The following is a 21,550-nucleotide window of genomic DNA, read 5'->3' as shown; positions in this document are numbered from 1 at the left end:
GAGCTCCCGGGGGGCAGCTAGGCAAGGCAGAGGGCCAAGGGGGCGGGACGCGGCGCGGGGCAGTGTGGGGCGGGGGCGGGACGCCGCCCCGCCGCGGGTCGGGCCCTGTGTCAGCAGCCGAGCCGGCGCTCGGACGGGACATGGCAAGTTGTGTGGCCCGGAGGGCCCTGGCCGTGGGCAGCCGCTGGTGGTCCCGGTCTCTCACCGCGGCCCGAGGGTCGAGGCCGCTCTGTGCGGCGGGTGGAGCGGGGGCCTTCCCGCCAGTGGCAACTACGACGTCGCGGAGGCATCTCTCGTCTCGGTGAGGGACGGAGCACTGGGGTCGGTCCGGGCCGGAGACCGAGGAGCGTGTATCGTGTTCCTGGCCCGTGAGAGAGCTAGGAGGCTAGGCTGCCTGGGGGTGATCGGCGTATGACTTGACAGGGTCTGGAGCACTGAGCGACGTTGGTTGTCTGGGACATGTGCCAGGGGCAGAGAAGGGAGCGCGGCCCAGGGCCCTCGCTGTGCAGGCTGGCTCTGAGCGGGAACTAGTAACACTCTCCGAGCAAACCCTACCTCCCCAGCTGAGGTTCCCAGCACTGCTGTTAGTGGACAGCCTTTGAATGCAGCCCCAGGGCTTTTGACTTCAACTCCCGGGCCCTATTGGGCCCCTCTCAGGAAGATGCTAGAGGTGGGAAGCAAGTCTGCTTGAGTGTGGGCCCTTGTGGGTCCCAGGTTTTGCTATGATCTTGGTACACCCGTTTTCTCTATGTGATTTGGGGAAGGGGATTTGAAGTATGGGGATGATGTGAGCAGTGCCTCTGAGGTTGGGACAGGCAGATGAGATTGGAGCAGTGGTTCAAGTGCATGTCTCCAAAATAGAATAGCAGTGCTTGAAGGGCCCCTAGAAAGAGCAACACTGTCGAGAGAGGTAAACTGACAGAGCTGACCTTATAGTGGTTCAGATTAGACACCAATATTGGGGAGAGATGATAGTTATTTGCAAATTGGAAGACTCCTGAGAAAATTGACGTCTGAACAAAAACTATAATTGAGAGTCTTCAGTACTAGGTGTAATGCATGGAGTACATTAGAGAATCTAGAAATGATTAAACTCTTAATGGCAAGGTAAGGACTATAGAGGAGAAATGGACATGGAATTATTATCAGAACAAAAAAAATTTTGAGTCCCTTTTATACACTAGGCTCTGAGGGGGCAGCTCAAGCTGATCAGACATGAGTGTTGCTCCTGGAAACCTAGTCTCTAATGGAGATAAGAAATGGACACAAATAACTGAAATGCAAAGTGGGAAGGACCTTTAAAATGCTGTGGGAGTCAGGAAGTGGGTTAGGGAAGACATGGGGTAGGGGACTGTATTTAACAGGGTATTAAGGCATGATATGAAGAATGCTGGTGAAAAGAGAAGAAAGTGACCTGGGAGAAGTCACAGCTATCACTGGGAGATTAGAGAGGTTTTCATCAAGGAGGAGCTGTGGCTGAACCTCAGAGGAGGAAAGGCAGCAGCTCTGTGGTTTGGTGGCTTGGCAGGGCCCTCACCTGTTACATGGCCACACTTCCCAGCTCTTGTCTGCTGTCATTGGCCTGGCCCTTCAGTACCCTAGTGATTTTTTTTCCTGTTGGATAAGTACTGGTACCTTCTTAGCTTTTCATTTGCTTGTTCTTTTCCTTCCTGATCAGAAACCGACCAGAAGGCAAAGTGTTGGAGACAGTTGGTGTGTTTGAGGTGCCAAAACAGAATGGAAAATATGAGACTGGGCAGGTAAGTTTTGGGATGGGTCTGCTTTCATTTTCTTGGAGTGTTCTGCTTTTGAATGGAGTCAGATTTGGTCACAGGCCTGAATGATAAGGTTTTCTACTCATTCCACTTTTATCTTTTTTGCAGTGCTGGGGACTCAAACCCAGGGCATTATACTTGCGAGGCAAGTGCTCTACTGCTGAGCAACACCCCCAGCTCCATTCCACCTTTGTGTTTGGTATCAGAACAGAATCAGATTTTTTTTTTTTTTTTATTTTTAAAGAGAGACAGAGAGAGAGAGAGAGAGAGAGAGAGAGAGAGAGAATTTTTTAATATTTATTTTTTTAGTTTTTGGCAGATACAACATCTTTGTTTGTATGTGGTGCTGAGGATCGAACCCAGGCTGCACACATGCCAGGCGAGCGTGCTACCGCTTGAGCCACATCCCCAGCCCAAGGGAATCAGATTTTTTAAGATGCAGTTTCTGGAGGCTGGGGATATTGCTCAGTTGGTAGAGTGCTAGCCTTGCAACCACAAGGCCCTGGGTTCAAATCCAGCATGACCCCCCCCCCCCCGTCAAAAAAAAAAAAAAAAAAGGTACAGTTTCTGTGTTCCTGTATTTCAATGCACTTAATAGTGAATTTTCTTTCCAAGTAAGCGTGGAGAAGGATTGTTTGGGCTATAGTGAGGAGAAAGTCAAGTCCTTGAAAATTCTTCTAGCATACTGAATAGTCAGAAGTCAGTAGAGGGAGCTTTCAGGAAAGAAACCTTTAACGTCTTGTTAGCAAAGTGATTACAGTGTGGTTAGCTCTGGGTGTGAGGATCTTTTTCTGTATCAGATTTGTTCTAGGTCTATTGGGATAGATTTAGGTCCTATGAAGGTAAGGAAGATTTTTGTTGATTTAATTGTTTTTTAGTATGCCTAAAATGGACTATGCATTGTGCATTTGGGTTAAGTCAGAAAGCAAGGTAGACATGGTTCTTGCCTTCGGGGAGTCTATGGTCTAGGAAGGAATTAATGATGTGCAAATGGTTGATATCTATATACTGCTAAATGAGTAGATTAAGGAAGGCTTCCTGAAGGCCAAAGCTGAGATCTGAAGAGTCAGCCAGGTTAAGAGGGTGTTGAGTTTTCCAAAGTTGGCCTGAGTTGATCTCAAGGATCAAGGGAAGAGGTGGCAAGACCTTGTGCTGTAGTTGCCTCCACCTGTGCTGCTTTGTGCAGCCCACCTGGATGGACTTGCTGGACTGCATACTCACTGAGGCCACTTCTCTTTCCTTCCAGCTGTTCCTTCATAGTGTTTTTGGATACCGAGGTGTTGTCCTGTTTCCCTGGCAGGCCAGACTGTATGACCGGGATGTGGCTTCTGCAACTCCAGAGAAGTAAGTTTCCCTCTCCTGCCTCACAGTATTCTCAGGAGGAGGCCCGACTCATGGCAGACATACGTAATTGGGGCCTCAGGGGTGAAGACAGCATCCTCTAGGACCCTAGAAACGGCCCCAGAGTACTTCTCTGGCACTAATACTCACAGAGACAATAGAGTTGAGTGCTAAGGACAGCTTAAGCCAGAGGGTCCCTTTGGACCTCCCCAGAATGCTCTCCCACTATCTTGAGTTTTCGTAAGTACTCTTCACATCTTCTTTAGAGTACATTAAAAAAGAAAAGCAGTAGCTCTATTAAATGATCACAGATAGCCCCTGGGATATGAGAGTTGTAGGGTACTCTGAACTGAGGTGGCAATTAGATTTTCTCAACATGGCCCCCTTCCAGGAGACATTTAGAGAACAAGACAGATGGTGAATATGTGGGCCTTCCAGGCTCCATTGTTTGTCTTGACTGGAGAACAGGTAGGCTGGGCTGTTGCTGAGCAGTGCCTAGCTGGTACTAAAGCTCCTTCAGCTCAGGACTAGCTTGCTTAGGTAAAGAGGTGGTAGGAATCTGATCAGACACCATTTCCCCTTCTCTCAGGGTGATCTTGGGTTTCTTCTCCCATCCTGCAGAGCAGAGAACCCTGCCGGTCATGGTTCTAAGGAGGTGAAAGGAAAAACTCACACTTACTATCAGGTGCTGATTGATGCCCGTGACTGTCCACATATAGTAAGTAAGCAAGATGCGTGGGCCTGGGGTCCCCTCCTTGGGATAGGCCTGTACCCCAGTGGAGACAGAGAGAGGGAGAGGGATCAGACAAAGCCTAGATCAGCCCTGGCCTCCAAGACATTGGAACTGAACAGTGGCCAAGAAAGCCCCTGACTCACTTCTTGCCTTAGTCTCAGAGATCTCAGACAGAAGCTGTGACCTTCTTGGCAAACCATGATGACAGCCGGGCCCTTTATGCCATCCCAGGTGAGCAGTTAGCATCTGAATGGTGCCATGGAGAAAGGGTCTGGTGTGTCCCAGGGAGAGAGTTCTGCTGTCCTGTAATCTCCTGGGAGGGATTTGGGTGCCAGGAGCCATGGGGCCAGCATTGTCCTCCCTGGGCAAGGCCAGGAAATGTTTCTTCTCAGTCGTGTTCCTCTCCTTTCCTCCTGTGTGAGTCTTACTCTTTCCCTCTCTGTTCCAGGCTTGGACTATGTCAGCCATGAAGACATCCTCCCCTATACTTCTACGGATCAGGTTCCCATCCAACATGAGCTCTTTGAAAGATTTCTTCTGTATGATCAGACAAAAGGTATCTTTTTCAAGAAGAGAGATAGGAATAGGAGGGTGCTTTCTTCTAGGAGACATCATAAGAATAATTCCATGAATCTTATTTCCATAACCCCTTTCAACTTCCCCTTGACTCTATGAGGTCAGTGGCTCCTGTCTCCTTCCAGGGATAGAAACAAGCTTGAAGGTCATAAGTGACTCAAGGTCGCTTGGTAGTAGCATCTGGAGGTCTGAAAACCGGGGCTCTTAACTTCTAGTACAGTTCTCCTCCCATGACATCACAACCCCTCAGGGTTTATTCTTGTAGTATGTCTGTGCCTTCTAGCTGCTCTCCTTTTGTCTTTGTCCTGTTTGCCTATGCCACCACTGGGAAGGAATTTCTAGGAAGGGCAGTTGGAGAGTGGGTGCAACACCCTGGACTCTGGCTTGGACTAATCTATTGTCTCTTGTCCTAGCACCCCCTTTTGTGGCTCGGGAAACACTACGGGCCTGGCAAGAGAAGAATCACCCCTGGCTAGAGCTCTCTGATGTCCACCGGGAAACAACTGAGAACATTCGTGTCACTGTCATCCCTTTTTACATGGGCATGAGGGTATGTGCCCAGCCTGTGTTCCTTCCCACAGGGCTAGGTTCCAGATTCTGTGTGTGTCCTAATGTTGACTGCTAGAGTGGGGGTGAAGGCCAAAATCTAAAACATGTCCCTGTGGTTCTGTTCCAGAGTACTCATGTGTTGGGTGGGGTTGAGTAGCCTTTTGATGGTGGCTGACATGAAGACCTAGAGTAGGTAACCTGTAGGTCCCAGGAAAGCGTTCTCCACGTGGGTTTGCCTTTCCTGGGGCTCAGGGGGAGCCTTCCTTAAGAATGTGCACATGCTTACCTGAATGAGAGTGGGCTAATCTTCACACTTTATACAGTTGTCAAATGTTTATTGAGCTGTGTCTTGCCTCACTCTGAGTCAGGCTTGGGATACAAATGGAAGATTGTTTCTGCCTTTCAGGGCTTAGGGTAATGGGGGAGGTCAATGTCCAACATATGAAGTATTGCAGTATTAGAGGTTATGGGAGGACAGAGGACAGGGTCCTGGGCAGCAGTGGCGAAGGCCAGGCCTGGAAAGCAAGGTGGTGAGAAAGGAGGGAGTCTTGTAGTTGATTTGATGGCATCCAGCTATTGGTGATCTTGGCAAGACAAGAAGGAGAGTGGCCATGAGTAGGAGTATACATACACAGGAGGCTGCCTGTGGGCTTGTTGGCCACAGTTCTGATACTGTCATCATCATCCCACTCATTCCCAGCTTGAGCTGTCTCTGCAACCTTTCTGGAATTCTACTTTGGATACATGTTGATTGAAAGAGACTTGGTCTTATTCTCTGAGACTTAAATTCTTTGTGTTTTCTTTTCCCCCCAGGAAGCCCAGAATTCCCACGTCTACTGGGTGAGTGTCTCCCTGGGGTGGGGTGAGCTCAGAAGGTGTGCTCAGGGATCAGATGGGAAGGTGGTGTCCTGGTGTGGGTGGAGCCTGTTTAATGCAATTGTTAGCCTTTATTTCTTTTTGCTCTCAGAATTCTGGATAGGCTTGCCTAAGGTCTGTTCTTTCTCAAACATGAACTTTCTCCCCACACCTCCACAGTGGCGCTATTGTATTCGTTTGGAGAACCTGGACAGTGATGTGGTACAGCTCCGGGAGCGGCACTGGAGGATATTCAGTCTCTCGGGCACCTTGGAGACAGTTCGAGGCCGAGGGGTGGTGGGCAGGGTGAGCATTACTAGCTTGGTCCTGCCTAGCAAGCCCCAGGGGCTTCACACGTGGTTTCCTCACAGAGGCCCGCTGTGTGAACACATTGGGTTGCCTGGGGTGATAAATCTAACAACAACCCTGTAAAGTGGGTTATCCTGTAACCTATTTCACAGATGAAGAGAGTGAGACTGAGAAGCTAAATAACAAGTCTACAGTCCCATCACTAGGGCTGGGACTTAAATCCAAACGAGTCTGAAGTCAAAGCTTATGCACTTTTTGAGCATCATAATGCCTTTTTAAAGCCTAAATTTAATTGTGTCTAGTTGGGTGGGGCATGCATACTCCCATCATTCATGGTTGTGTTGTCTCTGGTTCTTTATTTGTCTACATCCTCTGCTGGTCCTTGAAGAGATTTGATTTTACAATCCCTGCCTACCCCACCCTGTTTCTTGAGAAATAAAGTCATAAGTAGTACTAATGTCAAGGCCAACATCCAAAGTATTTATTCATGTCAGGAGGGGATTGGGGAAGCAAGGTGGAAAAGTGATTAAGAACAGGACTTGGAATTAGATAGTTGGCTCCAAATTCCAGCTGAGTACTCACTGCAAACTTTCAGTAAATTATGTAAGCAAAATCTCAGCTTATTATTGCTAAAATAGAGATCACACTTAAAACTGTATGATCACTGGAAGTTAAGCAGCAGAGGTTTGCAGAATACAGACTCTGGTGCCTGACACTTAATTCTCATGAATGGACACTGGAAGGGATGCTTTCGGAGTGGGTCTTATGCTCAGAATCTTTTCCTGGTACCTTAGTCTGAGATTATCTTTCCCAGAGTCAGAATAAAAGGCCCCCTAGGGCACTGCTAAGTAGTCACTGTGGCAGTGCCTGCTCTGGTAGTGTCTTAGGTTGGGGGCATTTAGTCTTGATGAACTGGCAGTCAGTATGTGGCCCTTTGGTTCAGGGAATGTGTCCCTGGTACCTGGCCTGACCACTTTTGTCTGTATTCTCACAGGAACCTGTATTATCTAAGGAGCAGCCCGCGTTCCAATATAGCAGTCATGTCTCCCTGCAAGCTTCTAGTGGGCACATGTGGTGAGTGTGTAATGGGGCACAAACCATTGGACTCCACAGACGCTGCTACAGGTCTAAAGAGTGAGAGCTCACAGCAAGCTCAAAATTATGGCCAGCTCTGGGCCAAGCCAGGTTGTGTGCGAACACTCTGGTGTTTATGAGTGCCTGTTTCTCAAGTTCCCTGTGCTGTGGGCTGAGGACTTGGGCCCAGGGATCTGATGCTGCACTGTGTTGCTCATGTAGTTGGCTGTTTTAACTCGTGTTTCACGTCTTTACCTGAAAATGCAGCTGGACAGCTCATATAGTATGTATGTAATGTACTGAAGGGATGGAATCTGCACAACTGTGTTTTTCTTTATTTTTTTGAGATGGGGTCTTTCTATATTATTCAGGCTCATCTTAAACTTTCAAGTGATCCTCCTTTCCTCAGCCTCACAAGTGGTTTGGATTACAGGCACAAGCCATCATTCCAGTCTTGTTTCTTTTCATTTGGAGCCAAGCGGGGCTCTTAGGTCTCCGGACCAGTCCTTTTTTTTTTTTTTTTAATTTGTAGATGGATACAAAACTCTTTATTTTATTTATTTATTTTTATGTGGTGCTAAGTATCAAACCCAGTGCCTCACACATACTAGGCAAATGCTCTATCACTGAGCTACAACCCCAGCCCTGGACCAATCATCTTGTCATGAGCTAAGATAAAAGAGAGTTCAAGCCTGCCTCACCACACTGTGGCTTAGGAGATGAGGGCATGGGGCCATCCAGCTCCATAGAAGGGCTTCTGACCTGACTCCCTCTAAATCAGCTTTTTTCTGATCCTCAGGGGCACGTTCCGCTTCGAGAGACCTGATGGCTCCCACTTTGATGTCCGGATCCCACCGTTCTCTTTGGAAAGCAATAAAGATGAGAAGACACCACCCTCAGGCCTTCACTGGTAGACCAGCTAAGGCCCTGAATACCTAGGCTTGGCCCCTCAGAACAGGTCTCAACCCACAATTGCTGCAGAACTCTTTTCTCTCCCCATTAAGGGCCACACTGGGTCATTTAATCCTTTGCAACATTTGATTGTGGGGTTCTTTGCTGGTGGGGGGGTTTGTAACTGTTTTCTTTGGAAGACCCACATGGAACTCTTCCAAGGCTGGCCTCCTCATAAGCCCTGCCTACACTGTGTCCAGTAAATGTTGCCACAGGGAACTGTGTTCAGCTGCCACAGAGGTGGAGGAGTTTCTTAGCCTGTCACTCAAGTTGTATGGAATATGAGGTTTGGTTAATAAACCAATATATGCTTGGCCATCCTTGCCATTTCTGCCCTCAGGGTCTTTTCAGGTTCCCTTTCTGACCCAGTGGGGCCCTGGATTGCTTTCCATGCAAGGTCATGTCTAGAGAACTGCCTCTACTGCTAAGGTTTCTTTTCCTTCTGAGACCGGCTGGATGTCTCCCAGGGGCACTATGCCTCTCAGCCAGTGGATAGGCACCGGACTGGACTTTTACTTATTCTTTGCCAAGTGCAGAGGAAGAGGCCAATTCCAGGGCCACAGTGGTCTGGATCTTGGCACTAACCTACCACCCATGTACCTGGCCTCGCAGGGCCTGGGAGAGGAGCGAGGCAAGCCAGTCAAGCTTCCTGCAGCAGTGAGCTTGCCAACTGCAAAGATGGATCTGTCAAGCATCCAGACCACAGGGGCAAGAATTTGGCCAAGGAGCAGCTTAAGGTATGGACACTGATTGAGCCAAGCTACTTCCTGAGCTTCTCTCAGATCTCCAAGAGCCATAGATGAATTGGGATTATTTTGCCCCAATTCTTGGGATTCTTTTTTCTCCACCATTGCAGTGATTGTTAGAGGTCATTTCATTCTTGAATAATTATTAAATCTCGGTTGCAGCCCTTGTTACTGTTTTTCTTAATCCTCCACCAGAGGGAGCCTGGGTTGTAGGGCCTTGGAGTCCTCTGTTTTATGACCTAGCTAGAACTCAAGGTCAGATGGCGAATAGAGAAACACAGGAACCAAGCCCACAGCTGCAAGCCTGCCGAGCTCTCCTCACTGTAAAACAAGACTCTCTACCACTTCAGTGTAACACAATTTTATTAGAAATTAGTGTTTATTTCCATCACTTAGACTGAGCAAAAAAGGATCGCAGTTATGTGATACAGGAAAAAATTTCTCATGCCAGGATCTGTGCCATCCTTCAGGTAGGCTATGGTCACATACCAGATTCAAAACCCCATTACTGGTCTGCATTGTTAACAGTAAGCTTCCAGTTTTCTCAGAAACCAACAAGGTTTGACCTTCATCCCACAGTTTTTGCTTACCCCTCCCCACCCACCTGGTTAGAGTTGAAAAATTCAACACTGCCAAGAGCTGCTTTCTGAACGGGGCTGGGAAATTCCCCAAACCCTTAAGCCACAAAGTCTGATTAAAGAAGCAGAGATCATTTCAACAAATTATGTCAGTGTTTTCTGTAAGACCGAGAAGATATTTCAGTCAGAAGATAAATGCCCAGCCCTAGACTATAGTGCTTCCTCAGAACCAAAAAGAGGGGTCACTGAGACAGCCCAGGATCTGAAATATCAGAGCACTAAGTAGAAGCTAAGGGGAATGTGGAGATCAAAGGACAAGTGTGATCATGCCTCAGTGGGGAGCTGAGAATCTGAGTATTAAAGGGCTTTAAGAGTGCAGCTGAGAAAACAGGCCAGTGGCTCTAGGCTGAAGCATTCCATCTCCTTAAGAAAGCCACACAGCTGAAGCCTGAATTTTTTTTGGTTTTTGTTGGTGCTGGGGATCGAACCTAGGGCCTCAAGCATGCCAGGCAAATGCTCTACCACTGAGCCATATCCCCAGCCCCTGAAGCCTAAATTTGCCCAAAGAAATGGATTGTCATCTTAACTGCAGTGAAGGCTGGAAGACCTAGTAGCTGATCACCAAGTACCTGACTTGAGAGTCTTCAGCTAATTTTACATTCAAGACTGACTAACATAAAATGCCTGCTTAATAAGTCACATTTCCCCTGTTCCATCATGTCATTCCAGGTCCTTGTGAGTGGCCAACCCTGGGCCTGGCAATTGCCCATAAGCTCTATGGGGTCAGCTGTGAGCAGCTGCTTGAGTAGTCAAAGAGGGATAAACCCGACAGCCTGTGCTCCTTCTCCTTTGTTAGGCTGGTAGACTCCTCCCTCCCTGAGGGCATTCCTCAGCAAAGAATTCAGATGAGCAGCCTCCCGAGGGACAAGCCAAACACACACGGGATGAAAAACCAAAGTCATAAGAACTCATATCCTGGCTGATACGTGGCATTTCCATGCCAAGAAGGAATGAAGACCTTCTAGGGATTTAGGTTTTTCCTATAGCTCTGTGTTCAGAGACTCACCACTGGGCAGAACCACCATCCCATCCAGGACAAAAACCAACAGCATGCAGATTGGGGTGGGCCACAGGGCCTGTTGAATGTGCAGGGCTGAGTCCACTGTCCTCAGCTAATGGGCATGTTGACCAGCACTGTACAACGCCCATGGGCTTTATAGCCTTCCAGGTGCTGCTTGTGTTTATGGCCCAGGGTAGCTCCTAGCCACTATTGACAGTGTTAGCCTTTATAGTATGTGGAGTCAATGTGCCTTGGAACTAAGGGCACTCAAGGATAAGAATCAAAGAGAATAGCACTATTACATCCCAGGAATCAGTGACATGACCCCAGGACGTGGGGGTGAGATGTCTCTTTAGGCACCATGCTGTGAGACCACGGTCTCGTCTTACAAAGCCTGTCTTCCTTGGTGTACTGGGCTGCCTGGCCAGGCTGATAAAGCCAAAACTGGTCAGTTTTGTTTTTATTGCTTTCTCTTTATCCTCTTTCTCAGAATGATTCTGCAGGAAAAGGGAATTAGGGTCAGGAAAAGGTGTGGGTCAGGGCAGGCTAGTCTCCTGAATAACAGTACAAAGTGCAATAAAGACAGATCCCAAAAGCACCAAGAAGGGCTGAGGGGTCTACCTTATGCAGGATTCTGGCGCCCTGCCTAGTAACAAATGCCTAGTCCCTCATTATATAAAACTATTCATTTCCTAGATTATTTTTTAAAAATCAAGCTCATCAAACCTGTGCTTCAACACCTTAGGGAAAAAGAAGCCCCACCTGTGATAAAGACTGGGCCTCCACAGCACCAGAAGCAGCCTTTCCCCCAGAATGAAGCCATTCCTGTGGGGCTCCGCTGAGGAAGGGCACTCAGCATAGGGCCCAGAGGGGAATGTGCTTAGCAGGAGGAGGGAGGCTGGTCAGCTCACCCCACAACAGAAGTAGCTCCCTGCTGGACAGGAAGGGAGATGGATCTAGTAGTGCTCAACAGTCAGGGCCAGGGAACGGGCCCTTCCCAGCCCAGGCCCTTGATTTCACAGGAAGGGCTTGTCATGTTTCTGAGTGCTGGAGCAGACAACCAGGAAGTTGCGGTGTGGGGCTGCAGAGGGCAGGAGACAGGGCCTCCTGTGCCCCATCTCCTTGAAGGTCTTATCAGTCACGATGGGCAGATTGGTGGCCGAGCTGCCGGTCATCGTAGGTGCTATAGCGCTTGACATGGATGCGGCGCACACGATCCCGCAGTTCATAGGCTTCCTCATCTTCACTGGGGGAAGCCTGGCTGCGGCTCCGGCTTGTGGCCTCCAATAAGGAGTTGTCAGGGACGCGGGGGGTCTCGTAGAGTAGGACATTGAGTGTCTCCTCATAGATTCGGGCCTCTGGAAATTCCACCTGGGGCGAGGTAGTCAAGACTGATTCAGATTTTGTCTCAGGATGTACAGCCTGTCAGGGCTCTAGGCCCTGTGCTGCTTCATGAGGCCTCCTAAATGTCAGGAGACATGCTCTGTGGACATAACAGAAGACCATCCTGAACCTGTCCCACCCCAATCCGAGACTGATGGACTAGTATGCACCCGTGGCCTAGATACCAACAGCTCCATCACTTACTAGTTGTGAGGCCTTGGGTCTAAGCTTTCCAGGCTGCAGTTTCCATTTGTGTAAAGTGATGGTTAATATTTCCCTCCCAGAGTTATTATTAACAACACAAGAAATATGTAAACTGCTTAGCAGAGAGGTTGACACACAGTTTATCTGTCTGCCTATGTATATATCATCTGCTCTGATGAGCAGTCTTACTGCTTTTTGTTTTTGCCTGACCCAACATGCCCATCCCCAGGATCAGTATGGAGGAAAGAGAAGGTATGGCAGAATTCCAGCAAACTTGCCATGTCATGTTAAGCTCTGTACCCTTATCTCTCAATGCAAAGAATGGCAGAAGCCTGGCCTGTCTTGTAGGTGTGGTGTGAGGGGTCAGAGAAGTTCATGGACAAAAGAACACGGGAAACTAAGCTTGGTGGCACATGTTTGTAATCCCAATAGCTCAGTGGGATAAGGCAGGAGGATTTCAAGTTCAAAGCCAGCTCAGCAACTTAGCAAGGCCCTAAGCAACTTAACCAGACCCTGTCTGAAAATAAAAAATAAAAAGGACTGGGGATGTGGCTTAGTGGTTAAATGCCTCTGGGTTCAATCCCTGCACCTCCCCCCCCCCCAAGAAAAAACACAGGCAGGTAACAGGTGTTATGGTTGCAACTCAGCTCCCCAAGTCTTCCCTTCATGGACATGGCTGAGAGCCCCACACTCACTGTCCCATGTCATGAGGAAGCAGGGCCACTTCCTATAAGCTGCTCTTTGACCCTGGCGAAACACTTAGCTGGAGGCACTTTAGCAACCTGGTAACCGAGAAGGTGCTATCTGGGCTTAAGCCCTTCGTACCTAAATGACTTCCCCAAATGAACTACTGTTCCGCCCTAGAAAAGCTCTGCCATCTCTGGGACTGACCCTTGTTATTTTCCGGGGAAGATACCTTCTGCTTACATCCTGAGAAAAAGGGGTTAGCTGAGTTTGTGTAAACTATCACCTGTCTAATGCCTCAGGCATGTCCAGCACTGTGGTGTTACTATAGAGGTTAAGTTGACTGACCAGGAACTCCTTACTAGCCAGGGCTAGAGAGATCCTATCAGTGTTCTTGAAAACTGAAGTCATATCCACTGCATCATGCTGATTTCTGAAGAACTGTCATTTTCAGATCTCTAGTAATCTCGCACTCTCATTCCTGTGTTTGCAATTGAGGAAATGGGCCCAAATGGTTAAATGGCTTATCCAGAAAATCAGCTGGTATGTGGTGGAACCAGAATTTAAATCCGAATTGGGCCAACTTCAAATACCTGGTCCTTCCCATTGTATCACACAGTTCCCTGTTGGCCAATGCCTCCTGTCCCTTAGCTACCAGAAGCAGATGGTTTCCATCCATTCCCGAATCCCTTGTTCTGGCTTTGTCCTAGCCAGCAGTATCACAGCATGTTTGGGAAAGAAAGCCAAACACAGAGCTTTGTGGGAAAGCCTCATCTGGGGGCAGCACTGCCCCAGCTGCTTGCTGTGTGTTCTGCCTTGTGCAGAGGAAGGCCCCATACCTTGGTCTGCTTCTTCTCTGTGGCATACACGATGGAGGTGCAGCACACCTCTGCCAGCTTACGACCCTGGCCATAGAAGGACCAGCAGCAGATCTCGTCACCGATGACATCCTTGATGAAGAGCACGCGGCCATTGAAGCGCAAGGACAGCTTGTCAAAGAGCTCTATGTTTTTCAGTAGGTGGTCATCGGAGTTGCTGAAAAACCCATGAGGGCCGGCAGGCCTGGGAATGAGGTTCTGGCACCAGAGGAGCTGTTAGGGCGAGCTGGGCCCTCCCCTCCCCTCCCTGCCTGCCATGCTGAAATGAAGACAAGTCAAGATGCCAGGGGCACAGGAAGACAGTCATGGGGCAACCTCTGGGTTTGGGGGCCTGTGAGGAAAAGGGATTGAGTTGGTTTTAAGTTATAGCAGAGACTAAGGAAAGGGGGATCTCTTCTCCCTAAGCTCAAAGAGACAAAGTCCCGCTGCTACTCCAGCAGGGGGCGTTCCTTCCCTTGCTGTGGGGCTGGCAATGTGCCTGTCTACAGGGAAGCACAGGGAGAGTCTGGGACTCTGAGCCCGCAACCATCTGGGTATGATTAACTGTGGCCTGTTTCAAGGACCCTGGAGGCAACGGGGAAGTTGTCCAGTGGGAAACACAAAGGCTGCAGGAGGCTTAGGAGGATTCCCAGCCTGCTGGCTTCCTAGCAGCCCCCTGCCTGGTGGGACAATGTTGATGAAAACACTGGGCATGCTCTTGACATGATACATGTTAAGGGCGTGTTTCCTGTTTCCTCTATATCCCAACAAGGTCCTGTGCCAAGTTCTAAATGTCTCTACCCTGATTTCCCTTCCCCTGGTGTAACTCAGTGGTGGAGCATTTGCCTAGCATGCCCAAGACTCTGTGTTCCAAATCTAGCACCTCAAGAAAAAAAAAAGAAATAACCCCAGATCCAAGTTATCCACTCCAGGAGAGCAGGAGGCTGTCCCCAGGTCTGCTGCCCTGTGTCTGCTCTGGCTGTGCCCTTTCAGCTGCCTCTGAAGCCCTTCTCAAGTCCCCCTGCAGACATGCCCACCTACCTGGTGTAGGAATACTTATTGTTGCTTCTATTGTACAGCAGCTTCACCACGGGCTGTGAGGGAGGAGAGAGTGAGGGCCAGGCTGGGGGCATGGCATTCCCTGGCCACAGCCCTCTGAGCTCCCGGTACCTTGGTGGAGGATTCGATGAGCCTGTCCTCCTCCCTCAGGGATGTGATGATGGGGATGTTGCACACAGGCTGGTAGGAGTCCTTCTTGTCCTGGGAGACACATGCACAGAACAGAGAGCCTTCCTTGGGTTCTTTGCTTGCCAGGCTTAGCTAGGTACCCCTGTAGCCCCTCCGCCATGGCTACCCTCTGCTTAGCAAGGAGGCATCAGATAGAGATCATGAGGTCCCTGGCAAGAGATCCTGACAGCTGGCAAGCAGACCCCCATTTCCAGAAAACCTGGAGTCCACATACCTAAGCACATGGACTAGAAGCAGAGTCTCACTGCTGAGCTTGAAAACCTGGCTGCCAGGTTGCTGGGCCTGTACAGCATTTCACTGTTCTAAATGGGTTTGTTAGTTAGTTACTAGGAATTAAACCCAGAGGCACTTTAACACTGAGCCACATCCCTCCACCTTTTTTTTTTTTTTTTTTTTTTTAAAGACAGGGTCTTGCTAAGTTGTTTAGGGCCTCACTAAATTGCTCAGGATGGCTTTGAACTTGCGATCCTCCTGCCTCAGCCTCCCGAGTCACTGGAATTACAGGTGTGTACCACTGTGCCTGACTTCTAACTAGGTTTGGAATCATTGACCTCATCTTCCATACAGAAAGCCTGGCACTTAAAGTCTCTAGAGGAGTGGTAAATTCCACCTTCATTAGGTTACCCCCAAACTTACCTGCAGGGCAGTCTGGCACATGTTCACCAGGCCCTGAATGAGGTAATATTTTGCTTCAGCCATCAATTCTTTGATTTCTTGCCGGTTTTGAGGGAGGGTAATAGTGTCATCTCGGAGGTAATTCAAAATGGTGCCAAAGTGCTTTCCACATCGGTCTATGAGGATCCAGCCTAGGGATTCAGAATGGGCCCCACAGGATTACTGTTTGTCTCCTGGTAACCTCAGAAGCAGGCAAAGATCACATGTTGAGCCAGGTGGCAGGTAGCAAGGAAAGGACCTACATGAGCACAGAGCCCAGGGCCTAGGAAGAGAGAAGTGGGAATGGACACTCTAGCTCTCAGGCCCATGGCTGATCTTTACCCTTCCTACCTGAACCCAAGGACTGGCACACACCATGGGACACAGAGGCCTGCCAGGCTCTGTGGAGGCTCACTGAAGTCTAAGCTCAGGAGCACTCAGGCCACCATGGCCACAAAGAACTCACCAGCCCTTGCTCACTTTCTGCCCACAGCCCAGGCTGTACAGTAACAGCTCTTAAAAGAATCTAGTACTATTTAAATATTTTAAAGTATGGATCTTCTCCCTGGAAAATGCATAAATACACAATATTCTATGTACCATTTCAGGGAATTCTGTGGTTCTCCTAAGAACTCCAGATGAAGAAGTCCTATTCCAAGTGAGAGAAAATGGGAATCCGGATTCTAATCTACCAGGTGTAAGACCTGCTCTGAAGCAGTTTCTCAGGACTCCCCCTTGCTTCCCTACCCACACAGACAGCCCTGATGCCTCACCTTCTTTGTCGGTCAGCACCTCCATGCGCCCACTGAACATGGCCTTGAGCATGGTGTCATGCCGGGTGAGGGCCCGCACCGTGGTGTAGTACAGGGAGCCGCCTACATTGAGCTGCACGTACTTGTTGCCCAGCCCTCCTCCCTTGAAGCCACTTAGCTTGGGCTTGGCACCTGAGGCTGGGCATAGACATGTGTCCCCCGACATCTCCCGCTGCAGGTAGATCACCACACGGCAGGAGGTAGGCTTGGAAGGCTCCGCCGTGGTGGAAGTGTTCACAAGGGAGTGTCCTGGGGAGGCCAGAGCCTCATACTCTTAGTGCTGTGAGCAGGAGATGGGAGAGAAGATGAAAGTCAACAGAAGAGTCCTCCAATGAGGGAGGGCTAACAGAAGGAACACTGACAATGCCATTCCCTCCTTGGTAAGCCAGGCATTCCCAGCGAAGCTCCATCCCTAGGCAATAGTAGGAAAGACTTTCCTGCTGTTCCTCATTGTACTGGAAGCCAGGTTGGGAGTAGTCTCCCAGACCCCTATCCTGCTCACCTCACCAGCCTCTGAGACTCAACTCAGCTCTGGGTGGTAAGACAAGCAAAGCCTTGGAACTAGACACAGAGGCTCTGAGGAAGAGATCGTTCTGGGGATCTACCAGTGAGTTTCCAGATTTTTCTTTATAAACTTCCTGTGATACCAGACTTTCAGCCCAACCTACTAGGAATCCAGCCAGTCTAGGAGTTTCCCAGGAGCCAAAGGAACAGGATACACTTCCTTTCTCAAGATTCCAGAGCCAGGGTTTCCTTTAGCCCTGGCAGGAGTAGCCTGTCCTCAGGAGAGGATGGAGTGGGCCAGTCTGGAGCAGCAAGCCAATGTTTTTAGCAAGGGTTACCTGGGCTCCCGCTGGGCTTCTGGCCTTCCCCTTTCTTGGCACCAGACTTGACCCAAGTTCCTGAAATCGTTGCTATTTTCCAAGGCAGAACAACTACAGGATAGCTACTTTTGCTTCTTTTTCCTGAGAAGGAACCCAGTTTTATCTTTTCTTCTCTTTGCTCCAAAGAAGAATGAGGAGAAAGTATCAGAAAAGATCAGATGATAAATTAAAAATTTTTGAGTAATGTGGGGATTAGAATACTAACTGGAGGGCTGGGGATATACCTCAGTTGGTAGAGTACTTGCCTTGCATGCACAAGGCCCTGGGTTTGATACCATTTACACACAGACACAGACACACACACACACACACACACAAAGAATACTAACTGGAGCTGACAGAACCAAGGAGTAAGGAAAGCCAGGTCACCCTCATAATTTACATTCTCTTTCCCCCCTTTTTTTGTGATATGTACTCTAACCCATCTGAATCCATGGATTCAATTAACAGTGGATTGAAAATACATGAAAAAAATAGTAGCACTTGTACAGACACATGTAGACTTTGTTCTTGTCATTAGTTCCTGATACAGTATAACAACAACTTACATGGCATTCACACTGTTATGGTTTGGATATGAGGTATCCCCCCAAAGTTCCTGAGTAAATGAGGAATGTTAAAGGTAAAATGATTAGATTGTGAGAGCTGTAACAATGGGGTGTGGCTGGAGGAGGTGGATCACTGGGATTGTGCCCTGGAAGGGAACATTTGTCCCTGGCCCCTCCCCTATCCCTCTCTTTCTCTCTCTCTCTCTTTTTAACGTTGCTGTGAGCTGAGCAGCACTGGGCCCTTCCCCCATGATGTGCTCTCCTCTTGGGCCCAGAGCCATGGAGTTGGCCATCTTTAACTGAGACTTCCAAAACCTTTGGGACTTCCAAAAAGTCCCAATAAATTTTTCCTCCCCTAAGTTGTTTTTGTTGGGTATTTTGGTTGTAGTGATGAAAAACTGACTAAAACAATATTCTAAAAGTATGATAACCAATATAGAGGTTTAAAGTATACAGGATGATGATCATCAATTATATGCAAGTAATATACCAGTTATATAAGGGGACTGGAGAATCCCTGGATTTCAGTGTCTGCAGAGGTCTTGGAACCAACAGAGGTGCAAGGGTATTATGTTTTGGCTATCTAAAGAATCAATATAACCCATTCACTGAAGAAAAAATACAATAGCTAGCATTCATTGAATATTTACTATGTACCAGATACTAGTCTATGCTAATATTTTCATATCTATTTTTAGCTCATTTAATCCATTCAGCAATATAAATATTGAGTGCTTACTATGTTAAACAGTAGGAAATTTTTGTTTTGGATATGAAGTGTCCCCTAAAGACTCATGTGTTGAAGGCTTGGTCCCCAGTGCAGCAACATTCAGAGGTGGGGATTTGGGGGACTGATCAGATCATGACTTTCCACTTCAACAATCTATCAATCCATCAGGGATTCATATTGGATAGCATTATTGGGATGTGGTGGAAACTGTAGGCGGGGGGCCAGTAAGAGGAAATAAGTCACTGGGGGTGTTCCTTGGAAGAGTCTCTCTCTTCCCCAGCCCCTACTTCCTGCTCTCTCACTCTCTCTGCTTCCATCTGCCATGGATGAGCAGCTTTTCTCTGCCACCTTCTTCCACCACATGTTCTGCCTCACCTCAGGTCCAAAGCAACGGAGCTCACCAATAATGGACTGAAACCTCTGAAACTCTGAGTCTAAATAAATCTTTCCTCCTTGAAGTTGTTTTTCTCATATGTATATTTTGTTCCAGCAGTGGAAAGCTGACTCAGGCAGGAACTATGCAAATATATTGTCTTGCCTTCAAAAAGGTCAAAGAACTGTTAGCAAGAATTTTTTTTTTAAAAAAATGTTTTTGGGCTGGGGATGTGGCTCAAGTGGTAGCGCGCTCGCCTGGCATGCATGCGGCCCGGGTTTGATCCTCAGCACCACATACAAACAAAAGATGTGTCCGCTGAAAACTAAAAAATAAATATTAAAAAATTCTCTCTCTCTCTCTCTCTAAAAAAAAAAAAAAATTAATAAATAAATACATAAATGTTTTGAGTTAGCATTTACTGTGCTTCTGCTATGTGCCAGGCACTGGGAACAGAAAGCAAATACAGAAGAGTCATGTCCTCATGGAGCTTACATTTAAGTGGGAGAAGACAGATTATAAACACGAAAACAGACAACTTCAGGAGATGAGAATAAAACAGTGATAAGAGAGTGACCAAGGAAGACACTAATTTAGACAGAGGCACCTGACAAGATAACATTTCTGCTAAGGTCTGAGAAGAGCACTTTAGACAGTTGGATGAGTAAGTGCAAAGTTCCTGTTGGAATTGAGTTTTAGGAACAGAAATAAGGATATGGTAGCTGGTACACAGAAAACAGGGGAAGTTGATTCGATGAACGCCTGGGAAGGCACCTAAGGTGGTAAATAACAGTAAAGAGTTTGGGTTTTATATTAATTACTGTCCTCTCTCCTTCCATTCTTTCCTTATTTGGAGAATGGCAACTCTACCACTGAGCTACATCTCCATCCCTTTTTATTTCTGATTTTGAGACAGGGTCTCACTAAGTTGCTGAGGCTGACCTCCAATTTGCAATCCTCCTGCCTCAGTGTCCCAAGTTGCTGGGATTACACGTGTGAGCCACCGCACCTGGCTGCTCATCATCTCTCATAAATGCAACTAGAAGCATGGTACTGGTTTTTCTAAGTTCTGTTAACTGTTCTGCTTCCTGAAAAGTGCCATGCACATTTTAAGTATTCAATATATGTCAGCTTGTTAGACTGAAATTAACCCTGAAAAGATTTAGATAGGTCTGTGGGAAGAATGTTCAGGGAAGGGCCAGAGTGGGTGTTGCCGGAAGTAGTGAATTCCTTTGGTGGTTTGCCTCAGGGATGGGGTATGGATGAGATGAACCCTAGGATGCTGTCTAATAAGTAAGTAACACTGGAATGGCATGAAATCACTTTATCTTCCACCCTTTAAAAGGTTTTAGCTAGCCAGGAAAGCGCGGTGTGGGAGGCCTGTAATCCCAGCAGCTCAGGAGGCTGAGGCAGGAGATTCTCGAGTTCAAGCCAGCCTCAGCAAAAGCGAGGCGCTAAGTAACTCTGTGAGACCCTGTCTCTAAATAAAATACAAAACAGGGATGGGGCGGTCACTCAGTGGTCAAGTGACCCTGAGTTCAATCCCCAGCACACCCGCCCACCCCCCGCAAAAAAAAAAAAAAAAAAAGAAAGAAAGAAAAATTAAAGGTTTTATTAGGTTCATGTATTTTGTGTCCAGTCCCAATATCCCCAGTATCGAGGAAAGCACACACACATGGACTTCTGCCAAATCAAAGGAACTCAATGGCTGAGCTTGCCAAGAGAGGAAGTCAAATCCAGAGCTAATCTATTCTTTTCCTACAAAGCAGTTGCTTTAAGCCCCTGGATGACGTCATGCTAGATTCCACCCAGACCAATGGGTGCCAGGAATCCTGTGGCAGGTGACGCCCTAGAAAGTAATTCCGGTGAGATTGAAGTTTCCACTGAAAGCCTCAGTGCTCTTCCTTCCGGACTTGTTTGTGGATATTTGGGGATGCCTGGGGTTAGGGGCGGATCCGTGTCTCACTCAGCAAAGCTAAAGGGAACCCAAGCAGAACAAAGGACAAATCACCGCGGCGGTGGAAGAAGATGGGGTCCTAAAGGAAGAAGGCACACGCGGCGGACGGCGGGGGAGGGGAAGCCGAGCTTGGCAAGAGAGGGCGGATAAAGCAGAAATTCCAGGTGTGAAGTGGCCGCTTCACCCAGAGAGTCTGGGAAAAAATTAGCGACGCCCAGTCTTTCTTGTAGCTAGTGCAGGCTCTCCTCCAGCCCGCACCCTGCCTTTCTACACAGAAACTGAGACACCCACCACCCAGCGGAGGATTTGAACTCTCCATCTCCCCTAAGCCGTCCCAACCCTTTTTCCCCTGACCCGTCTGGGGGCCAGTCCTCCCCTTCCCTTCCCCTACCGCATCGGCAGGCCAGGCTCTCACCGTCCCCGGGGGCGCTTCTTCCTCTCAGCTGAATGGCAACCGACTCCTTGCCGCCCCTAGCTTGTAGCCTGCCCAACAGCAATCCCGGGGTGTGAGCTCACATCCTGCTCCAGCAGACTCCTCCCGGTGCAGCGGCCCATCCCTGCCTATCTGGGAAACTGAGACTACAAGGCCCGGCATGCACTGCCCCCGATCAGGGGCGGAGTCAGAATTCTGCGAGTTTTCCGTACACCCCGCCCTCGCCGTGAGAGCGC

At 48.4% G+C, this 21,550-nt stretch overlaps 2 protein-coding genes across 5 annotated transcripts; one reads left to right on the top strand and one right to left on the bottom strand.

Annotated features, from left to right (window-relative positions):
* The first annotated feature begins 72 nt into the window (after window positions 1–72).
* On the top strand, window positions 73–9,076 carry Poldip2 (DNA polymerase delta interacting protein 2). The gene is made up of 11 exons (XM_076871237.1): window positions 73–301; window positions 1,679–1,760; window positions 3,022–3,119; window positions 3,738–3,834; window positions 4,005–4,080; window positions 4,298–4,405; window positions 4,839–4,975; window positions 5,788–5,814; window positions 6,010–6,135; window positions 7,133–7,212; window positions 8,012–9,076. The coding sequence occupies exons 1-11, from the start codon at window positions 141–143 to the stop codon at window positions 8,124–8,126; spliced, it is 1,107 nt and encodes a 368-aa protein (XP_076727352.1). The 5' UTR covers window positions 73–140; the 3' UTR covers window positions 8,127–9,076.
* Window positions 9,077–9,254: 178 nt separating this feature from the next.
* Window positions 9,255–21,432, bottom strand: Tnfaip1 (TNF alpha induced protein 1). Of its 4 annotated transcripts, none has more exons than XM_076871238.1 (7): window positions 21,273–21,432; window positions 16,351–16,669; window positions 15,560–15,729; window positions 14,846–14,935; window positions 14,717–14,769; window positions 13,658–13,853; window positions 9,255–11,918 (listed from the first exon to the last, which is right to left on the bottom strand). In XM_076871238.1, the coding sequence occupies exons 2-7, from the start codon at window positions 16,553–16,555 to the stop codon at window positions 11,682–11,684; spliced, it is 951 nt and encodes a 316-aa protein (XP_076727353.1). In that variant the 5' UTR covers window positions 16,556–16,669; window positions 21,273–21,432; the 3' UTR covers window positions 9,255–11,681. The 4 variants fall into 4 exon arrangements, with proteins under 4 accessions (XP_076727353.1, XP_076727356.1, XP_076727354.1 ...); XM_076871241.1 differs by having other exon boundaries at window positions 16,522–16,669; XM_076871239.1 differs by having other exon boundaries at window positions 21,297–21,432.
* Window positions 21,433–21,550: the final 118 nt, after the last annotated feature.

This window comes from Callospermophilus lateralis, chromosome 11, assembly GCF_048772815.1.
Source record: "Callospermophilus lateralis isolate mCalLat2 chromosome 11, mCalLat2.hap1, whole genome shotgun sequence".
Taxonomy (NCBI): domain Eukaryota; kingdom Metazoa; phylum Chordata; class Mammalia; order Rodentia; family Sciuridae; genus Callospermophilus; species Callospermophilus lateralis.
Note: the sequence above shows the minus strand (reverse complement) of the source record. Positions and strands in the feature narration are given on the sequence as shown.

Coding starts and splice junctions, on each gene's coding strand:
- Poldip2 (XM_076871237.1), top strand. CDS start 141: ATGGCAAGTTGTGTGGCCCGGAGGGCCCTGGCCGTGGGCAGCCGCTGG. Junction 3,120..3,737: donor GCTTCTGCAACTCCAGAGAA/GTAAGTTTCCCT, acceptor CCCATCCTGCAG/AGCAGAGAACCCTGCCGGTC. Junction 4,081..4,297: donor GGCCCTTTATGCCATCCCAG/GTGAGCAGTTAG, acceptor TCTCTGTTCCAG/GCTTGGACTATGTCAGCCAT.
- Tnfaip1 (XM_076871238.1), bottom strand. CDS start 16,555: ATGTCGGGGGACACATGTCTATGCCCAGCCTCAGGTGCCAAGCCCAAG. Junction 14,936..15,559: donor TGTGCCAGACTGCCCTGCAG/GTAAGTTTGGGG, acceptor TGTGTCTCCCAG/GACAAGAAGGACTCCTACCA. Junction 11,919..13,657: donor CAGAGAAGAAGCAGACCAAG/GTATGGGGCCTT, acceptor ACCTCGCCCCAG/GTGGAATTTCCAGAGGCCCG.